The sequence below is a fragment of the Seriola aureovittata genome, chromosome 8, assembly GCF_021018895.1.
Source record: "Seriola aureovittata isolate HTS-2021-v1 ecotype China chromosome 8, ASM2101889v1, whole genome shotgun sequence".
NCBI classification, from domain to species: Eukaryota; Metazoa; Chordata; class Actinopteri; order Carangiformes; family Carangidae; genus Seriola; species Seriola aureovittata.
In genome coordinates this window covers 21,636,442-21,657,687 of record NC_079371.1, presented here as the reverse complement: position 1 = coordinate 21,657,687, position 21,246 = coordinate 21,636,442, and the positions used below count along the sequence as shown (strand labels likewise).

Below are 21,246 nucleotides of genomic sequence, written 5' to 3'. Positions count from 1 at the left end.
GAGGCAACATAATTATGTGGAGGTAATAGCATCTGGGAAAATAATGAAGACCCCTGGGATTCGAAAAACCTCTCCAGCAGCAGTTTATGCTCTATTATTACTTTGGTAGGTCTCTCCCTGTTTCCCTTTGCTCTCTGCATGTTTGCATAACAGAACAGTTCTAAACCAGCCTGGTTAGGACAGGCTTTGTGTTTGCTGTTAACGCACACTGGACAGTATGTCTGAACTCGCAGTTTAGTTCACTTTGAGTTCAGTTGATTCTGGATTTACCTTTGGCTTAAAAGTGTCCAACACCTTTAGAAGCATAGTGCCGATACAGTACCTTATGTATTGTCAAATTTCTATTTCCATTTTAGCCACGTTGTTGCCACTTTAGTTTGTCTGCAGTTTTTTTTCCCCGACTTCTTAGAATTTCACTACGTATCTATCTCAAAATTGAAGGTTACTCAAATTATTCTTTGCTTATTATTCCAGGTCTCCAAGTAGACACAACTGCAAAAGTAAGAAGTTACTGTAGGAAAACAAAAAACCCCAATGAAAGTAGCCCAGGTGGTCAAAAAGGCTTTATTGGGCTAAACTGGGAGGTGGCCTTTACCATTGATGATTAACTACAGCATAATTTAACCAAAAGCAAAAATAAGCAAAGTCTCTCTTTGAACAAAGATTATTCACAACTCTGCAAGAATTATCCTCATATATAATTATTCAATAACAGTGAGAAGTATATTACAGTAGAGTAAAACAACAAAGAAACCCAAAACCTTGTTAGTACGTGGAGCTGGAGTTGGCATTAGAATAACTACTAAGGCTGTGTCAGCCACTGCCAGTTACAAGCTAACAAGCTAGCACACAATGTAAACAAATAACAGATGCTAACTACACTTACCGTTCTGATTAACCATGTCTGGGGGGAAGTTTAACAACAGAAAATTACTTTGTGCAATGTTAAAGGTGTTATTTGTAGTCACAATCCCGACTTATCACCGACTCTTTCAGCTCATTGTTTTGTATTACAGCACACAAGCAGCAGACAGCTGCTCCAGTGTTGGAAGGTTTTTCTCCAGGAAAACACTTTGAAAACTCACTGTAGTCTAGCTGCCCAGCACCAAACTGCAGACAGACAAAGTCAGCAGTTATTAACTGGTGTGGAGCAGTACCCAAAGAGCCAGATCTTTTCCTTGGACTTGGTTTAAAACAAAACCAGAGCTGAGAGGAGAGTGAATAACATTCTTCACATGTCCAGAAATATGACTCCACTAATGTTGCGCTGTGGCTGCTGGATGTGTTAAAAAAGGCGTTTGCTTGCTAACTAACCAACAAACTTTATAAGGTGATAAATCAGATCACAATTGAATGATTGCAGTGTTGAGTGAGTCCTGGTGCGTCCTAGTACACCTCCTTTTTGTTTTGGACAGTAGTAACCTACCACTGTTGTCGCTGACCATCGCTAGCAGAACTCAGAACTCTGACCTGGGCCAAAGAGAACAAGAACCGGGCCACTAAGTGACACAGGCTGGTCATCATTATGTCAGGAATAAGGTCAGAGCGGTTCTGTCTTTGCGTGTGTATGCGTGTTGTTTGTGTGTGTGGTGGCCTCTGTGGACACTTACAGTGGCTGAGACCAGTGTAGCCAATCAATGGCCTGACGAGTGCTACGAGCTCTGGAGACAGGCTGCCTGGAACCACGAGGAAACGCTGCAGTCAGCACTCCTTTCGTACTTTTCTCTTTGGCTTCCATAGAACTTAAGCATACTGACGTAGACATGTTTTATTTCAATATACCATTGTTTTAGACCACTGGTACTGTTTGTGGTTCATTGTGGAAGTGTCTCGCTGTACTGATAGCAACAAGGTTCGGGAGATAAAGTCTCATTGTTGTAATCCATATAATAGCAGTTTCCTGGATATAATCTGAACCATATAAAAACTAGAAAGCTCTCAGACAACTTATACCTTACTGCAAACAGATTTCTAAACTTGTTAGATTAGTAATGTTTCAAACATTTTTAGATAAACCTATTTTAACAGTCACAGTTTTACATCAAAAGACACATGGTGATAGACAATTATACAGATTTGCTGTTGCAGACCATCCTTTCTGGGAACATTAGGTATTTTTCTCTCAATTTCAACCCTTCGTCCAGAATAAAATGATGTTTTTTTGTTATCACCAGAGCTGCTCCCATTAACCTGGATTTATGTTGATTTTGTCAGACAGCGTCACAGAAAAAAATAATCATTTTGTCATCGCGGTCAAACTCATGACCACTTCGTTATGGCTGTTTAAATTTGTCACAGTGCTGTAGTGCCTTGTTGGAGAAATCAAATTTTGCAGGCTTGCTTGAATTGTATTGTGTTATACAGGCCAGTGTGTCTAATCAATAAGCACCCACTATAAAAGCTTCACAGTATAACACAATGCAGTTCAACATTAGCCCACACTAAAGCCTCTAAAACAACCACAGTGTTGAATCAACGTGACGTGTCTTAAAAACAACCTCAACAACAAACAAACATTATAAAATGAATGAAGGTAAGATCTATTACCAGGCTGATGTATTAGACTGCATTAACTCTAGCTAGGTGTACCTAATAAACTGGAAACTAATCGTTTGCCAGATAAGCCACATTTAGAACAATTTGGTAACCAGTTATTATAGCCACAGAAAAGCTATAGCATAAAAAAACTTTTTATGGGCTCATCCAAATACTATCCACCATATTTGAAGACCAAGTTGGCCTATAATAACCTTACTCTTAAACCAAGGAATTCAAAAATAAAGGAAATTTGGCTCTGCCCCACTGTTCAGGAGTGAAAATGTGAGGTATTTTATAAGGAGTCACATGGTTTGCTACTTTCATCAAAATGTCATTTGTTTCTCCTAGGCCCTCTCTCTCCCTCCTTTCCTATCATCTCTCTCCTGTCTCCGTCTAATAAGGGCATAAAATGCCTAAAATAAAAAGATAAATGATTAGTAGCATATGGTGTTTTGGACAGGTAGTATCAGAACCCATGTGTGTGTGGTGGTTAATATTAAGCGTAATATTCGTGCGTGGTGGTTTTCCTCAGCAGATTTATATTTGCTCCCAGTACATCCTGTACAGCATATGTGTGTGTGTGTTTGGTTGGCAGCAGTTGTTTCGATAGCCCGTGTGTGTGTGCTCCTCAGGTGGGCTGGCAGCTGAAGAACCTAGTGAACGCTCTGAGAGAGGACCCATGTGGAGTCATCCTCACGCTGAAGAAGAGGCCCCAGAACACCCTGAGCTCCACACCGGCTCTGCTCAGGAACGTCCGCTGGAAACCACTGGGCCTGCAGGTAAACACCAACAACACATGGACACGGGCTTCTCTGCGGTGTTAGAACAGGCTGTTCTGGCCAACCTCACCTGCGAAGTGGTAAACTGACTCAGTGGCATTTTGCTCCCCAAACATCACTGTATTTGAAATTTTAACAAACAAGCAAGAGAGTGTAATTTGACAACACTGTCTTCAACATTTATACCTGCACACTTCTCGTACTAACAGCTGAGGATTTAAGGGGGGGAGTGATTTAGCCCTGTGTACAGTAAGCTGTGTACCTCTGGCTTTATCTTTGACTCACTCTCAGCTCTTGTTTTTACTGCCCACACTCGGCATTCTCCTATTGGCATTTTAAAACAAATCTTTTCAAAGTAAACTTGTCCACTGTTTGACCTTGCATCAATCCTCCTGTTGAGCATTTCAACAAATCTCTTGCTGTACCGCTGGCACACTTCAAAGCCATTCACAAATGTGTTGGTAGCTAAACCTCCACCTGCAGAGAATTTCTGCATACCAAAAGCATATTTTTAGATAGATATCATTCAAATTTGAATTAGAAAAGAGGAAAAATATCTAATTAAATCCTATATTTGCACTTTGGAGTTGTGTGAATGATTCAAATGGTATAATATAGCCTGCTCACGATTTAGTGCAGGGCAATACAAGGTCACCATCCACGCTCTCACTCACATTCACCTTCATCTTTACTGAGACTTTACTCTTGATTCATTCAACCTTTGCCCCAAAGGATATCTCTTTTTCAAAAGAGAGTAAATTTTTAATGTACTGTACGTCTAAAAAAAAAAAAGGAGGTGGAGCGCTTATTTGAAGGCTTACAGCTCAGAGCTGGTGTAGACATTTCACTTAACAGCAAATACTTTGTAAATCTGTCACTCAGTCATTCAGAGTCCCAAAAAAAATCACTCAACAATTTTGGTGGACAGAAAGAACAAGTTGTGCCCGAGACGGTCAGAGGGGTGAGGCGAGGGCTAGTCTGATGCTGCCTGAGTGCTTTGTGAAGCGGCGACTGTCTTGTCAGACCCCTGTGTTCCACGGCTGCTATTTTTAACCTCGCATCAGGCTAATTCATTTACATGCTACACGCATGCTTTGATCTCTGCTCAGTGCACGGCTGCTCTTTGGTATTTTCTCTTTCTTTCTCTGTCTGTTGTTTTTCTTTATCCCCCCCTTTCAGAGTCTCCTCCAGCATGTCTCTTCTTTGTTCTCTTCAAGCGGCTGCTGTTTGTGTTTCTGTTTGTTTCTATGGGTCTGTGAGCATATAAATGCAATATTTAGCAGTTCACTGTACATGTGAGCGAACATGTGAGAAACAGATTCAGCTACCCAGAGTGTTTTGTGGAAATTGTTTCTGTAATGGCCTAGAAACCATTAAAGCCTTGTAATAACCATAGAGCTTAATGCAACTTCATCAACATCTCGGTCTTTAACAAGCTGGAGGATTGTTCTTGTTTCCAGGTTGCTGTCTTGTTAGATCATCACTCTTAGTTGTAACCATGAGCTTATCGTTGCATTTGCTGCGTGCTACAGCAGAGGATTGTGGGAATTCTACCCTGATGGGCTGCTAAAACACAAACGCGCCGTGAGCACCCAGATCAGAGCGCTGAAATATCTGTGGGAGAAGAGAAGAAAGGAGTGTTTTAGATTTGTTCTCTCTCCGAAAGACTGGAGCTCTTAATTATTCATAAGCAACTACAGGCAGCTCCACTGGCTCTGAAACAAGAGCCTCTACTCAGCAAATACTGGAGATAATTCACTGAATCCAAAATACCCTGCTAAACAGCCATGTGTGTGCGTGTTGGGGTGGGTGGGTGTGCACACACATCCGAGCATGGCGGTATGCATGCCTGTCCATCTGTATGTGTCAACTGTGTTTCTTTGCGCATTTGTGCAAAAAGATGTTTTTCCGTTATCAGTCCTGTCACTCCTTTGAGAGACAAAGGAACTGGGTCACTGCACTCTGTAAGCTTGGTTTTGGATACATTTTGTACATAGACACTCCCAAAACAAACACACACACACACACAAACACATGCACACTCATACCTCTAAGCCTGGTTTTGGAGGATGAATTGCGCGGCTGTGAAGTTTAGCCCAAATGTGGCAAACGTTCAGCTGGATTATAACTGAATCCACAAAGGAAACAATTTATCTCTGCAAATTATCATGTGATTCCAGCCCCAAATCCCTGCATGGCAACCTCTTTTATTCTACGAAGTAATGGCACATATCTCTCTCTCTCTCTCTCTGTCTCGCTCTCTCTCTGTGTGTCTGTGTGTTTGCATGTGTGTCTGTTTCGTCCATGGACAGATGGAGTAAAAGCAATTTGATGATGCACTGTAATTACAATGATGCTGGCAATAATTTTAGAAAAGATGACGAGGATTACTGTGACGATGCATATTACATACATATCTGCTGCACCGCTGCAAAATGTGCATGTAGGGAGTGAAGTGTGTCCACAATACAGGTCACTTCACCAGTCACACATGTGCCTCACATCGTCCGTGACCCCGATTTCATAAATTTGTTCTATGTTTAGACATATAAATTATTTCTCTTTGTAAATACCTCCCATTTTAGGTAACATGTATTGGCCAGTTATGTATTATTGATGGAGCAGCTGAATAGGTGAGGGGTTATGACTTACTTAGAGTACATTCCTTCCGTCTGTTTTTGTGTTTGAGGTAGAGTTTTGGACTCAGTGACACAAAATGCAGACTTCTACCACCCTTTCAAAAGAAATGTTTAATCCAAAATCTTTATCATGATAAATTACTCCATAACAGTAAATCTAATAACAACTGCTGGTGAAACAATCTCACCTGAAGGTTCATGTAGTAGCTGTTCTCCACCTTTCATCATCATATCCCATGATCTTCATCAGCAGTCGAGGTCTTAGGCTAAACTGTTAATCCAACATGGATGAGAAGCCCTCAGCATGCTCAGAAGAAAATGGAAATTCATCTTCTGATGAAGATCATGGGATATGACGAAAAGATAGATACTGTAACAGCTAATAAATAGGAGTCCAGGTGAGATTGTTTTGTCAAACTCTGGAGTTCAGTAATGATACAGTAACTTTCATTTTGAAGGAATAGTTTGACAGTTTGGGACATGTGCGTATTTGCTTTCTTACAGAGTCACTCATATCTGTATCGTAAATATGAAGCTACAACCAGCAGCCGCTAAATTTACCTTAGCATAAGGGCTGGATACAAGGGGAAACAGTGAGCTTGGAGTCTGGTTGCCTGGCAACCTCACAGTGAGAACAAGGCTCCAGGAAGTCCCTGCTCCCAGCCAGCACACAAAACCACAACGTGTCGTTTTCATGCTTACACACATTTTTATTTTATTTTTTTGCACAGATTAAATAAATAAGATAATACATGTTAATTGGTAAGTTTTAGAGATGATTGATTGTTTGAATAATTGATTTTTATGTATTATCAGACACAAAAACCAAAAAATCCAAGGGATAACATGATATGACGTGACGTGAAAAACCCTGATTTCCAACATGGTCCCAAGATGACAAAGAAACATAAAAAGGAACAAGACATTCAACATAAAAACTAATCAATACAATCCTGACAACCAAAACACATCACCACAATTTAAACAGAAAAAAATAATACTACAACATCAAAAACAGCAACAGTGTTATTGCAGATTTCATTAGAAACCTGCTACGCTATAAAACTGTTTTATAAGCCCCTCTCATGTTTAAAAGCTCGATGTTCCATAACATCATACCAGTGTAAAAAAGAGGAACTTCAGGCTGCATTATTCACTTGAGGCACTTTACATGAACACACACTAGCCCTGGTATTCATAGTCATGCTGAGTACAGACCATTGTTATCTGAAAACAAAAGTATTTGAGGAGCATACCCACTGATAGTATTGAACATATGATACAGCTTCTGTTGTTCCACTCTGAGCTGTACTGGCAGCAGTCCTACGCTTCTGAATTTATCACTACCAACATGAGTTTGACGGAATGCATTTCATAAATACAGAGTAATATTATTTTGCATCACCTGCAATTTGTTCCTAAAATTAGCTGTCAAACCACTGTACCAAGAAGAACATGCATAATCGAAATGACACTGTACAAACGATGACACGAGAAGTTTGTCACCAGGAAAAATTGAAAAACCTTGTTCTGCGAAACAGGAACTTGAGTGTGCAGGATAATATTTTGGCAGCAATAGATTCACAGGAGAGTGACTGGTCCGATTCCCAAATATGAGACACTTATCTGAGAAACTGTGTCAGTTGCAAGAGAGTTGCAAGAGACTTTCAACTTGTTTGTTCTCAACAGTTTCTTCTTACTTCCAAACAAATAGCAGCATCATCGGCATACAACAAAAGCCTACATGCTGCTGGCATATCTGATCAAAGCAGAAGCTAGCGGGCGGATTATGTTCCCTTTGGACAGAGGCAATTTAGCTTTTTCCACCTGTTTCCAGTCTTTGTGCTAAGCTAAGCTAACAGGTTGGTAATGGCGGCTTGTTTTTCATGCAGTATTTGGTAGGGCCAATATCAGCAGCTGATGATTTTATATTAATTATATTAGATGGTCTTCAGCTTATCAGTATAGGGCTACATGTTGTTTGATAAGTGGAATGAAAATGCAGTTTATAGCAAAAATTGAACGTTTTATTTTAAGCTGTAAAATGTTGTACTGTATTATACTGTAAAAGTTAATGCAAAGCTCAGACACAAATATCCAAATCTAAGGTATCCTTATCAAGATGTTTGTTTATGTCATGTCCTTATGAAAAAATGAAAATAGGCATAAATATCATTATCTATTCTAGTTCAAGTATTATGTTGTTGATTTAATATACCTTTTTTTTTTTACACACATTTTAACATGTCGCAGAAGGAAAAACACTGCTGTAAATAATTAAATTAATGATGACTAAATTCCATTTAGCTGCTTCAGTTTCAGGGTCCTGGTATTATTCATGCTGGCTCACCGTCACACTGTCGTGACTGGGACACCTGAATGGAACTAGTTAGTTATTGTGCTTTTCTTATCTGCTGTGAAAAAGGCTAGTTATGTATTGAATATTGCAATGTGAGTAGATTTCATTCACAATGTTGGCAATCGAATGGAATTAATATCAGTTCATCATCCATCCCACTGTAAACCTTTTGAACACAGACAAATATCATGTTAAGCGTATTAGAGTATGTGTGCGTGTTTAAGTGAGCTTGCATATGTGTGTGTGTAAAGGCAGTGGGATGGATAACATTAGTGTGGGAGGGGTTTGAGCAGTGGATTTTGAGGTAGTTTGGAGTGGGCACAGCAGGGGTCAAATGGTTTAAGTGCTTTATTTTAACAGACTGGAATTTCTCCTGCTGTGGAAGTCCCATCTCTCTCTACTTCTACGACCCCCCCCCCCCTTTCCATGCAGGCAGCAGTGGGCTGTAATCACTAAATTACTGTTTTCACTCTCAGCTCCAGTCACCACACTACACAGCTCCCCCGCCTCACTCTCCCTCTCATGCACTCTCTCCCTCTGTCTCTCTCTCTTTGTCCTATTTCCTTTGCTCTCCTCTCTCTTGCTCACATCCCTCTCTTTCCGCCCCGTCTTCATTATTTATCGTGAAGCCGTCTTACTGTACGCTGCCTTCATGAGAGGACGACTGTGCGGGAGAAAGAGATGAAGATAGAGACAGGGCCTGGGGATGGTGGTAGTGAGGGAGGGAGGGGGAGGAGGGTGGAAAGTTTGGAATATGAAATGAATTCCACTAATGCACTGTTGATGAAATGATGAAACACTGGGCTTCCTTAATGAGAACGCTGCCTGCCTCGCCATCGCTCAGTCTCTGTCTCTGTTTATCCATTCTGTCCACACACATCTCCTCCCTAAAATGAAGCGTATACTCCTCCAACATACAGTAAAACACCCCATTCTTCAAAATCTGGGAAGCCTCATCCTTGGGGAGAAACTGTCAGCACAAGCTATGTATTTGTCACCCCAGCTGTTCTGACTGAGAACAAATATAATTCATTTAAAACTTGGAGTGAGTTTCCATGACATCAGAAGCGAGGCGTCCTGTCCTCACGGAGGACCCGATGACAAAAGAATCTACGTGTCCTTGAGTTAGGAGGTAGGAGGCCACGCTAGCTTTCCTCTGTCCTCCTCCTTCTCTTATAGCAAGGGGGGGGAGAGGAAGAGTGAGGAGAGGATGGGAGAGGAGGGGTTGTCATGGGAACAGACATGGAGAGCCCTGTGTGAGTGAAGAGGCTTGAGACAAAATGACAGAATAGTGAAGCGATTGAACGTGGGAGAGGCTGCACAGTCAGAAAGATATAAAAAGAAAGACAACATACACAACATGGCAGTTCTGTGGAAATAACTCTCTTGTTTGTGATTCAGTATTAAAACAAACGCCGGCTGCAGTAAAAGGAAGATATAACAAATAAAAGGTTCCCTTCCCGCGTCACACCGTAAATTGTGTGCTTGTTTGTGTTTCTGTGAGGTAGGGAGAGATCTAATGCTCAGTTTCAGGCTGTGCTCTGAGATCCCCTCACCATCCTCCAGTTATTCTTCAATGAAAAACTGCTGAAATAGAGTCATTCTCTCCCCCTTTCTCTCCTTTTACTCTCTGCAGCCGGTCCCCACCAGCCCCACCAGCACTTCCCCAACACCCGGTGGAACTTTAGGCATGTCCAAAATGGACGCCCCCAGCATGCAGGACGTCTATATCCTCTCTCCTGTCTCCGGACTCTACAGCACCAGGTCAGACGCTCGCGCACACAGATGTTTGATGGTGATCATTATGTTGATTATTATGATCCAGCTGATGATACTGATGACAGCGATGATAACAGCTCTGCTCTCCCCAGGGAGGAGCTGGGTCTCATGTCATGTGACGACATCAGCCGCTACAGCGTGAGCTCCCAGTCCGGCTCCAAAGGTTCAGAGGCAGTCAGCTACTACCTGGACCAGGACAGCGGTCAGTACTTCTCCTTGTTAGAGGGAGATGGACCCCCAGGGCCTGACTATGACAGGGGCCGCAATACAGGGGTTCGTCGGCGGGACAAGACCCCCACCCATGGTAAGACAGAGAGTGCAATCCAACAGTGTGAATGAGGCAGAAATGGCTCCAGCTCCCCGTATTTGTTCTGAGGAACAGCATGCTCTCTCTCACTTTTTGTTTTCATATTTTTCTCAAAACTCCTTCCTTCTGTGTTCATCACTCGCTTCATGGCTCTGCTTCTTTGTGTTTTCACCTCGCGTACACACGTCCCAAAAACACTGATCACATGCCAAAGGGTCAGTCCAAAAACACTGTCTCCAGCTCCCTTTCTGCCCCACCACCTGTGTCCACCCTTGTCCAAGACAGCTTCCTAGACATCCTGTACCTCCCTGGGAAAGCCTCGAGGGACTGCTATGATGTGTGAGGTGAGGGTCATGTGACAGACAGAAGCATCGGAAACCTATTTTTGATAGCCTTGCTAGCTATAAATGTAGGCTACTTGTACTGTAAGAAGGTAATCAGTGTAGAAACACAACTAAAATGTAGAAATTTGTACAATTCTCTACACAGTAACACCCCTCTGCTCTTGATGTCCCAAAATATATTTTTTGTTGACTCAAACTTGTGACTGTGTCAAAGCTGCACTAATTATTTTTATACTAATAATATATCAAATGACTATGTTAAGCCTGAAAGGCATCGCTCATGAAGACCCACAGAGAATTATCACCCGACTGCAGTTTCCCTTCAGCCACACTGAGTATTGTCTCTAAGCTCATTTTTTGGTTTCACTGCTGACAACTTACTGTTTTAGCTGACTCTCACTGCATTGTTTCCAGCCACCGCTGTATTTAGCAAACAGTCTCAGATGAATGGGCCCTACCTGTCCAGCATCAAACAGCAGACAGACAAAAGACAATGGCTATTTAGCAGGGAAAGATATCTCACTTGGAGACCAAAACAGAGCTAAAAGGAGAGCACATATTGACATTAGTCAGGTCGCCAGAAACACAACATGCATTGAGGCTACTTTCGATTTATTTTGCTTTCTAATCCACGTATTATAATTCTATAATAGAATATTAATTTTATTTGTGGATGTGTGGTCCAGCAACTTCAACCATTTCTGTTGAATATTTGGCCTGAGCTGAAGTAATCTCAGTTAACAGTGACTTAAGTCAGTGCTCATCAGCCAACAGTTAACATGCTAACAGATCAGCTAGGAAGCACTACTGCTAGCTCGGCTACCCATGTTGCAGTACAATTTACTAACTGTGAATATTAAACTACGGGTTTAACCGTAAAAACCTGAAAATGTGGCCATGTGATCTTTGCCTCCCACGTCAGAGCAGTTCCTCAAGAGTCTTCCGTACCTTCCCCCCTCACCTGCACACACTTTGTCTCACCTGTCCACCCCTCCAGCTGTCTCCCACGCTGTCTCTCAGCCACTGCCTTCCCGAGACACCCCCACTCCCTCCCCCCACAGCCGACTCTCTGATTGCTGATTGGTCGTTCCAGGTGACCTCAGACCTGTTTCCATGCCTCCCGAATATAACTGGATGGCCGAGGCCAAGGAACCCAGCATGGGCAAGAGAGGGAGCCGAGGTACACACACACAAACACAAATACATGCAAAAACACGGGCCCTCACACTCTTGACACAAACGGGTCGGACTGGTGCCGTGCTTTGCTCCATACTCAGCTCAACACATTTCAGCTCATCCTCTGGTTATCCATGGTGGTGTGGTTGTGTGAGGATACATATCTGCCAGGTATGTATCTGACGGAGCGACAAATAAACATAAATGCAAGAAAATTGCATTTATACAGCCGCTCTGGAAATGAGGGTATTTCTATGTGACCCGTTCTAACCAGCTTCACCCTTTTGCGGCGAGACTCGATCTGTATTCAACCGCGGATCCTCGACTCTACCATCAGAAAGTCTATGAATAACATTAAAGCACAATACTACTGTCGAGGTCCGCCTTTCTCCTTCTCTTTCTCTGAGTCACTTTTTAGTTTTTCACATTTAAGTGTATGGATAATAAACAAATAAGGTGAGAAGCTTTTTCTATCTGAAGTCAAAGCAGAATAAAACTTTCTGTGAGTGACAAGATTTAGCAGTAGTGCCCTCCAAATCAGCATAATCACTGCAAACAGATTAGCTGTGTGTCCCCAGCTCTGGATCCATATCAGAAGCTCTGAGGCACTTTTATCCCTTTCTGTTGAGTTTTTATCTGTAAGGGTCTATTCACCCTCATCTGTTTCTACTCTGGGGTTCTCCCTCGACTCTACGATGATATCTCCCTCCGCCTCTGTGGTTTTCCTCTCTCTGTCATTGGTTCTGTTTAGCCTGTCCATCCTCTAACTGCTCCATGTTTCCTCCATTCCTCCATTTCCCCACAGATTCGGACAACTCCCTGCTGCGTTACCTAAGCGACGACAAGATCCTGGTGATCGAGGAGGAACCCGAGGGTCCAGGCAGAGAGAGCCGGCGGGATTCCACCAGACGCTCTCGGCGCAAGAGCCGCAATCCCAGCAGCCCTAGCTTTCCCATCAGTCCCTCCATGCTGTCCTCCACCCTGCGCCTTGACCAGCCGCCTGACGCTTTGCCTGTATGTACACAGTTGTTTCCAGCTACTTTCTGTAGAATAGTACTTTACTGTCCCTGAGGGGATACTCAGCTTGCAGACAGCAGTAAACAAATAATCAGCCAATCAAATCAGTCCATCATCTGCTCCTTTGTAAATGTAGTTATAACTGTGTTTATATGTCTAACGTTTTGCACTGCTGGTTGCACTTATCAAGTCATCATCATGGTAGATATATTTTATGGTCACTTCAGCCCATTGGGCAGTAAAAAAAACAAACAGCTTCTTTACTTTTGTGTATTACGTGGTCTTTGAGGAGTATGGTTGCTAATGAAGTTGACGTCTATTATGTGTACACATGGACAAATACCTGCACATGCCATGTTAATTTATAGTGATATTCTATACTTTTATTCTGATCAACAAATCCCATGAAAAGACCAGAACCAACAATGAATTGATCCTGCTAACAAGTATTATCTATGTAAATACAAATTACACATTAAACTTCGACCTAGACTGTTGTCCAAAAACTATTAAAAACACGTCAAAGAGCCACACTGTCAGGAGGCACATGGGCACTGTAGTTTATTTTGAATCCCAAATACACTATCCTGCTGCTGTAAATACTCAATTGTGTATTGATCCACGGCCGAAAAGTCCTCAACAAATGCCTTCCCATTTGAATATCATTAACTAAAAACTACAGTGGACACCTGTTTTATAAAATAGCAGCACATTATTTTTTTTATAATTTTTTCATAGTGTTTTTTCATGAGTTTTGTAAACAACATAAATTAGAGGAAATGGTTACATAAACAATTATAGTTTTATGATGATAATAAGAAGAATAAGAATAATAATAAGTAAGAATGAACAAAACATAAATAACAGTAAAAAAAAAAAAAAATTACATAACTTGAACTGCGCAAAAAAAATGAAACTGTACATGTGTGACCTAGTTTTAAGATTTACATCTTCAGTCGGGCTAAAAAGGGCCTGGGTGTGCATCCCCTTGAGGGGTTGGTGTCACCCATGGTTGGGTGACACCAACCATGGGCTGTAGCATCTAAGGGTCTGGTCCAACTGGAGACTTATCCTTTCACTGCTGTCCCTATCTAATAAATATAATCTGGAAAAAAAGCCTTGGCATAGATTTGGGAGGAGGAAAGGGAAGGGTGAGTTTGGATTTGATCTACTTTATAATCTGCACATGAATGTTCCAGCCACTCTGATGTGTCACACCAAAATGAGCCTCATATCAGATATACATTACCTTATGCCTACAAAAGGGAAAATCCCCAAAACCCATAATACAATGGCAGTTTCACAAATGAAAGTTGGAAAGAGCTAACTACTCAAAGTTCAAGAGGTGTTTTTGTGGAAAATCTCACAAATGGCAAAAAAAAAAAAAAAAAAAAAAAAGGTGTAAAGAAGAACTTGAAGTGTAGCCTCAAACTTTGACCAATTTGAAAAATGTCAATGGATTTATCCACTGGATTATCTCAGCTAACGCTTTAAGTGTCATAAAGGGAATTATAATTCTACAGTGGACACTAATGGGTTAAATGAAATTACTGAATTTATTTGCACTTAAAAGAATGAAAGAAGCAGAACTGTGTTCTCTGAAGCTAATAAACAGTGCTTGTAAGAAAATGAAAACAGTCTTTAAGGAAGTCCATAGTCCATTAACTAATTACATCCAGGTATTTACAGCAATAGGTTCTTCAATGGTTTTCCAGACTAAAGATCTGACTAAAAAACACAGAGGAGCGTGTACGTCTATCTAAACCCAGAAAGAGTACAACAAGTCTATGACAAACAGGAGTTATGAAACAAAACTGTGTGGTAGCTGATATCTAATGTACCAATTTGCTAATGAAAGTTATTTTTTATCTTGATAAATAGTCTAATTCCTAATCTATAAACGTAGGCTATATAGGCTACTCCGTAACAAATGGAAGTGAAGATAGTGAAGGCCTTAAATGTTTATGTTATATGAAGATAATGCACTGCATGTGTGCTTAGTGTGTGACTGTGTATGTGAGGGCGTGAGTCAGAGAGAGAAGGGAAGGAAGGGGTTGTGACCGCACTTCTTTTCTTGGTGCTTTGAGGGTGGAAGTGCTGGGCTGAAGCGTCTCGATTTTAGCTTCACAAATCTGTTGATGACCTCTCCACATTAGCCACCATCTCCCTCTCGCTTGACATCATAGCCAAATTACTTAGCCTGTCCCGACCCATTGTATACATGTGTGTAGTCAGCACTTAAAGACCTTTCATAACTGCAGCTGTTGACTGGGACAGTCAAAGAAGCTTGAAATAGGCCCCAAAAGGGAAAAGATGCTTTGAATGCTGGGTACTGTCTTTTATTTTTCTGTCAAGGAAATGCTTTGCAACAATAATGCCTTCAGGCTGTAGGTGAATGCTGTAATGTTCAGCGAGATGTTTGAGTGCCCCTTCACTCAGGAACTGCTGTGAGGCAGGGTGACATGCCTGTACGCCCATTGAGATTTTCTCTCCCAACTCCAGAAAACCCATTCTTAACCTCCTCTAGTGAGCTCCAGTGAGGTCTAATCTGGTGCCTGGTGTTTGGACTACATGATCCTCCATGTTGTTGCTTCCACTGTGTTGCAGTAGCATGAATATCAAGATCTTCACACAGGACCTTGGTCCTCTCTTACGCTTCATGTTTCTCATGGTTCTGGTAACTCTTGAGTATAATCTAAACTTCCCTTTTACTCCTCCTCCTCCACCAAATCAACTGTTTCTTACTGTAGGTATTTGTGCAGACCCTGAGTTACTGAGAGCAGTGTCCGAAACATGACAAGCATGTAGATACTGGTACTGAAATCTGCAAAGCTTGCCTTCTCGTCCCATAGCTAGTAGTGCTGAAATACTCCCTAAGGTCTGGATTAAGGCAGAGAGGTTTTGTAGAGTGGCATTCAGACTGAATCTGGCACGCCCAGCCAGTCTTGGGCAGCAGGACAAGTTCTCTGTCCCCTACCCTTAGTTGCTTCTTAAAGGTTTGTAATTTATGGTGGTGGACATGAGAGGTGGAAAAGAAAGAGCAGAGACACTTCAGGAGATCAAAGAAGTCACATGCCTGTGGGATTGCCTTGTAAGTGGGGCAAAGGACAAGATTTTGTTCATGGGCAATGGATATATAGTCCCTCTGGATGCTTTTGTCTGAATCGATCTTGGTACACCTCTCACTGCTCCACTGGCACCATCGTAGGATTGAGTGACTCATGTAATGTGTCTTATTCCATGTTTCTCAAGTTGCTTCTCTATGGTGTCAGTGACGGAGCTAGCATCAAATGCCTCAAGGTGGTGGGAAAATTCAAGGAATCTCTCTCTCAGCAAACCCTGTGGACTAACAACTATCACACGCACTATGCAAGTTGCTCCGAATGATGATCCCTTGCTTCATCCACCATTATCGAGAAGAGATAATCCTTGAAGTTTTAACACCAGAGGTGCTTTGAATCTTTCCATGAGAGTAAGGTTATATATGATGCAGAAAAGGCTCAAACTTCTCGAGAAGCTGCATACGCTCCATACAATTCCCTTTATTGTCACTGTCTGGGGCCTCATTGTGACCTCAAAAAGGCAACGCCCTGCTCTTTCAAAGGAAGGCTGTCACTTCTATACGTCTGAGATACTGCGTACAAGCCACAGTCTCACTGATGTTTGCAGCTTGTAGCTTGTAGCTGCTCTGTGATGTCCCTGTGGAGCTGTGTGTCTTTAAAGCTCTTCCAACTCATCACTGAAGCCTTGTGCTTGTTGGATGTTTCATGTTCCCTAAAAGAATCGAATTCTTTCTTCCAACTTGTGGTGGTGAGTGTGTCCATTTGATCTCTTGCCTGTTTTGGTTAAGCCACGTGAAGCAAAATGCTGCATTGGCAGTTAGACAGTATTCCAGTCACTCAAAAGTATCAGATCAACTTGGTTGGAAATTATCTTTTTTTGTTGGCCAAACATGCTTCATGGAAAAGCAGAGATGTTTTACTTGCCTTGGCCCTGTATCTGCAGCCCCCAGATCCACTAGTTCAGTTGAGTTTCCTGTTGCCTCTTGGGATATTCGCTGGTCTCCATCATCTTTGCTGTCTATGGTTTCTCCTTTCCTTCTCCTGTTCTCTCTTCCTCCTCTATCCTGTCTGGCCCATTTGTAATGATTGTATCAGTAGACACAAAAAATAATGGTCAAATCTCCAGCTCCTGTTAAATGTGTCTCCATTAAAACGAGCCAGCAACCATTATCATTATTACTATTTAACAGAAGATCCGCAACACATAATACAAATGGCTGAGGACGGTAATTTTCCCTCTGCAGCTTATTTTCATGCTGATCACCAAAGAAATCAGTCTTTAAAAAAGCCCACGCATGGACTTCTTTCTGTTTTTGACAACAAGATATAGAATAATACAAGACTTATCCCTTAAAAGCAACTGAAAAATCTGCACACTGTGAAAGTATAGGAACGTATTGGTTAATTAGCAGCACGTTCCAGCCTTTCCTCTGCATTCTTAATATCAGACACCAGACCACACACAGGTGGCAACAATTAATCAGTACTGAACTGAGGAGTCTACAAGATGGATCTAGTGCAAAAAACAGCAACAGGATCAACAAAAATGGAGAAGTATTTCACAATAGAAGCACATCTTGCTGTTGACGTTCATAAAAAAAAACATGTCAGTGAAAAGTCTTGGCACCGAGTGTGAGGGATTTTAAGTTCTAGCAAATGTAGAATACAATGGGCATTGTCATGGAACTGATCAAACACAAGTACTATTGAATCATTCTTATTATCGTATGTGGGGCAGAGTTTATTTAGTTTATTGTTTCACATGCCATTTTTTCGCTTTTAAGAGTTCTTTTTCACAGAAGACATTTTGACTTGTCACAGTAGGAAAAGCACAGGTGTAACTAATTACAGTAACTTCAGTTTTATTATTTACACCTGTGCTATTCCTACTTTGACATGTCAAAATGTCTTCTGTGAAAGTGATCTATTAATGTCACTAAAGTCACCTTCAAGGCTTTAATCCTGATTGTTTCATTTAGCAAACTGGAGCAGAGTTATGTCACTCGCTCACACAACTTTCTTCATCTCACAGTTGATGTCTTTGTCCTTGAACAGGGGACTGTTTGTGGTTGTAGGTCATGGTGTTCACAGATTCACACACATTGCTGTGTGTGTGTATGTGTGTGGGTGTGAGTGTGTATGTCAGGTAGAGGAGACAAAGGAGAGAGAGGATGATGAGTGTTATTGCATGGCTGCCAGCATCACGGATTATGAGAATGACAGTGACACTCTCAGACACGCCCCTCTGTAACCAACACACACACACACGCACACGCACACACACACACACACACACACAAACAAACACACACTTGCACACACAGGAGTGCATTTGTATGCATGGTAGCCATCTCACGACTCATCCTAACTCATCCTAATATCCCCATCTCCTCAGACACGCCTGAGTCTAAATAGGAGTTTATTCTGGACAAACACACACATTTGCACACGCGCACACACATACACAAACAAGTATCCCCGTGAGTAGGTGTATGACTCAGCATCAGCCAGACCAATTACAAGCGCGACTGACAGACTGTGCTTAAAACACGAAGCACGCAAACACACACACATTCACAGCTTAGCTCACACCAGCCCTCTCTAACCCTCTCAGCTGTGTGTTTCTCATGGTGGTGACTCATATCTATTCAGTAGCACATGAAGTATACTATCCTGCACTAACAAGCATATGCTAACCCTAATGGCCTGCTCGTTTCCCCTTACTCATTCTCTCTGTAGGATTCTTTTCCATTAATGCAAAACATTTTGGCAAATAAAATGTTACACAAACTCATCGTGAACATTTGTGGAGTTTCATGTCTTTGTCTAGAATTTGTGTATTTTACCACAGTGCGTGACAATACATAGCTTACACAGTTAAAGAGGCATAAGAGGATTTTATGTAGCTTTATGTAGCTTTAGGACTGTGTGACTCCTTGATCCCCCAGCCCTGTGCCCATTTAGGTCCGAAATGTTAACGGTTTAAAGGACACCACAAACCCTTTCAGCAGAGTATATTTGGGGGAGAGAGCTATATTAGCGCTTCACAAACGATTGAATTAGTGGTGGTAATGAACTATTCTTTTACTGCTTCACCTTATTGAATTATAGTCATCTGGACATCAAGCCTGCAATCTGCCAAAAGTGCTGTAGCGGGTGATGGAACTGATCAGATACCTGTAGCAGCTGAAGTACTAATGACAGGAAAGAAACAGTACAGTACCTTGTCTTGTTCATTTCAACAGATTATATTATAATGACATTTGAGATAACATAGTAACATGACAATAAAGATTGATCTTCAAATACTGTACTGAGTTTTACTTCCTAGAGTTGTATTGAAATGTGTTTTCATTTTCTATTTTATTTAGGTACCTGTTTTGTCATATAAAACATCCTTGGTATAAAAAAAATATTAATAGCCTTTTAGCTAATCAGATATGTAGCATTTGGCAGGAAAGTAATACTGGACCCATTAAATTATTAAAACAATTTTGAATGCCTGGCGTTACAACTATATATAATATATTCAATTATAAAATATGCACAACAGTAAAGAGTTTAAAATTACAAAAAAAGTGAAAGCCATCTTTTAAATTTCAAACATATGGCCTACCAAAAGTTATCTATGATTTCAATACATTTTTAGAATAATGATTGCAAATAACAACACAGATGGACAAAAGACGTGTGTGTGTATGTGTCTGTGTCTGTGTGTGACTGTGTACGTTTGTAACCATGTACAGAAGGTAGGGAGGGTTTTTAGAAGCCCTTAGATTAAGTCTTTGTTTCTTTTTTCCTCTGTCCACCAGCGAGGTGCAGACACACTGCGAGCAGACACAACAGACAGGTGAGTTTGTATTTGTGGTTGGTTGTGGTTAGACCACATGCTTGTGATTGATAGAAGGAGCGGTGAGAGTTGTTTGTGGTTATATTTAATCCTGTCTGTCCCTCTGCAGGTACTCGGGCTCAGGAAGCTCAGGAGGGGCCTCCATGAGGAAGGTAGGAGAGCAGACAGTGTCTCGGTTCTGACCGTCTATTTATTGTTTTTTTTTTTATCTATGCTTACTGGTTCTGATTTTTAAACAATGCTGTCTTTCCAGTACGTTTTGATTCTGACTCAAACCCCATTTTAATGAAGCAACAGTGGCTTCACACTTACATCATCAATCTCCTAGCAACCACATCCACAGTTATATGGAGATCGATTGTGTCCAAATAATGGCTGAACATACAGCCACACAAGAGTAGGAGAGATACCTGAGATTAAATCCATTCAGGGCCGTGATAATTAAATAAAAGATAACAGTTGGATTAGGTAAATTGGTTTCCATATTTAGGTTACTGTGACACAGGAAGCTGCCGTAGTCATTAGCACTAGCCTCTCCTTCAAAGCACTGTGAGTTGTAGCATACAGTGAGTCAGCGTAGATGACTATAAACAGACATTTATTCATCTTTGTCACCTAGATAAATAGACAGCAGACTTATTCAGCTATGTTAATGTTAACACCTATAGCCACCAGGCGTACTCACACTAGCTTCTATTGGCTACATTAGCTAGTGCACAGTTCAGTAGTGTTTGCAACAACATGCTAGCTTGCTGACATAATCTAAACACAAAATACATTTTAAATAAATAATAATTAAATAATTTTAAAACAATGCTATGTAACTTTTAGAAGAAGAGAGAATATTTTTCTTTCACAAATGAAAAGTTGAATTCATAAGCAATAAATGGCACCATTGTTCAACTGTGGTTTTGCTGCTACAACCATAGTTGGTCTGTAATGACCAGTAGCTTGTGTTGGCTAACGTTAGCTAATGTTAACTCACTTAAGATAGCCATTGCTGTGTAACAGACATTAGCTACTGAGTTACTGACTTCATCACTCTTTTGTTTTACTACATTGATACACAGCATTAAATGTGTCACAGTCACTTGTGGCCATAGCCACTGTTCAGCAAAAGTCATGCTGGCTAAAAACAACATAGAATTTGACCACTGTGGGTGGATTTCATTATCAGTGCTCTTTAATTTGAGAAAAATTCAAATTTCTGACCTAAATATTGACAATCCGACTCAACATTTTCAGCTATGCTAAAAGTAGGTGATGCAATTCACAGCATCACTGACTTTCTTCTCTGTGGCAGGCAGCTTTTGGTTCTCCGTCACAGGTTGTAGGTCACTTCCCAGCTGTAGCAGTTTTAGTATTGTGATCCCTCTGTGCCTGTAATCCTCTCTGT

At 41.3% G+C, this 21,246-nt stretch overlaps 1 protein-coding gene across 1 annotated transcript in view; it reads left to right on the top strand.

The window, feature by feature from the left end:
• si:ch211-26b3.4 (connector enhancer of kinase suppressor of ras 2) overlaps window positions 1-21,246 on the top strand; it is a 65,511-nt gene that overhangs the window by 31,872 nt on the left and 12,393 nt on the right. Inside the window, exons 9-15 of the mRNA XM_056383627.1 lie at window positions 3,171-3,317; window positions 9,952-10,079; window positions 10,187-10,398; window positions 11,839-11,925; window positions 12,727-12,935; window positions 19,813-19,850; window positions 19,960-20,002. Coding sequence (XP_056239602.1) covers window positions 3,171-3,317; window positions 9,952-10,079; window positions 10,187-10,398; window positions 11,839-11,925; window positions 12,727-12,935; window positions 19,813-19,850; window positions 19,960-20,002 — 864 coding nt within the window. The remainder of the gene's footprint in view (window positions 1-3,170; window positions 3,318-9,951; window positions 10,080-10,186; window positions 10,399-11,838; window positions 11,926-12,726; window positions 12,936-19,812; window positions 19,851-19,959; window positions 20,003-21,246) is intronic.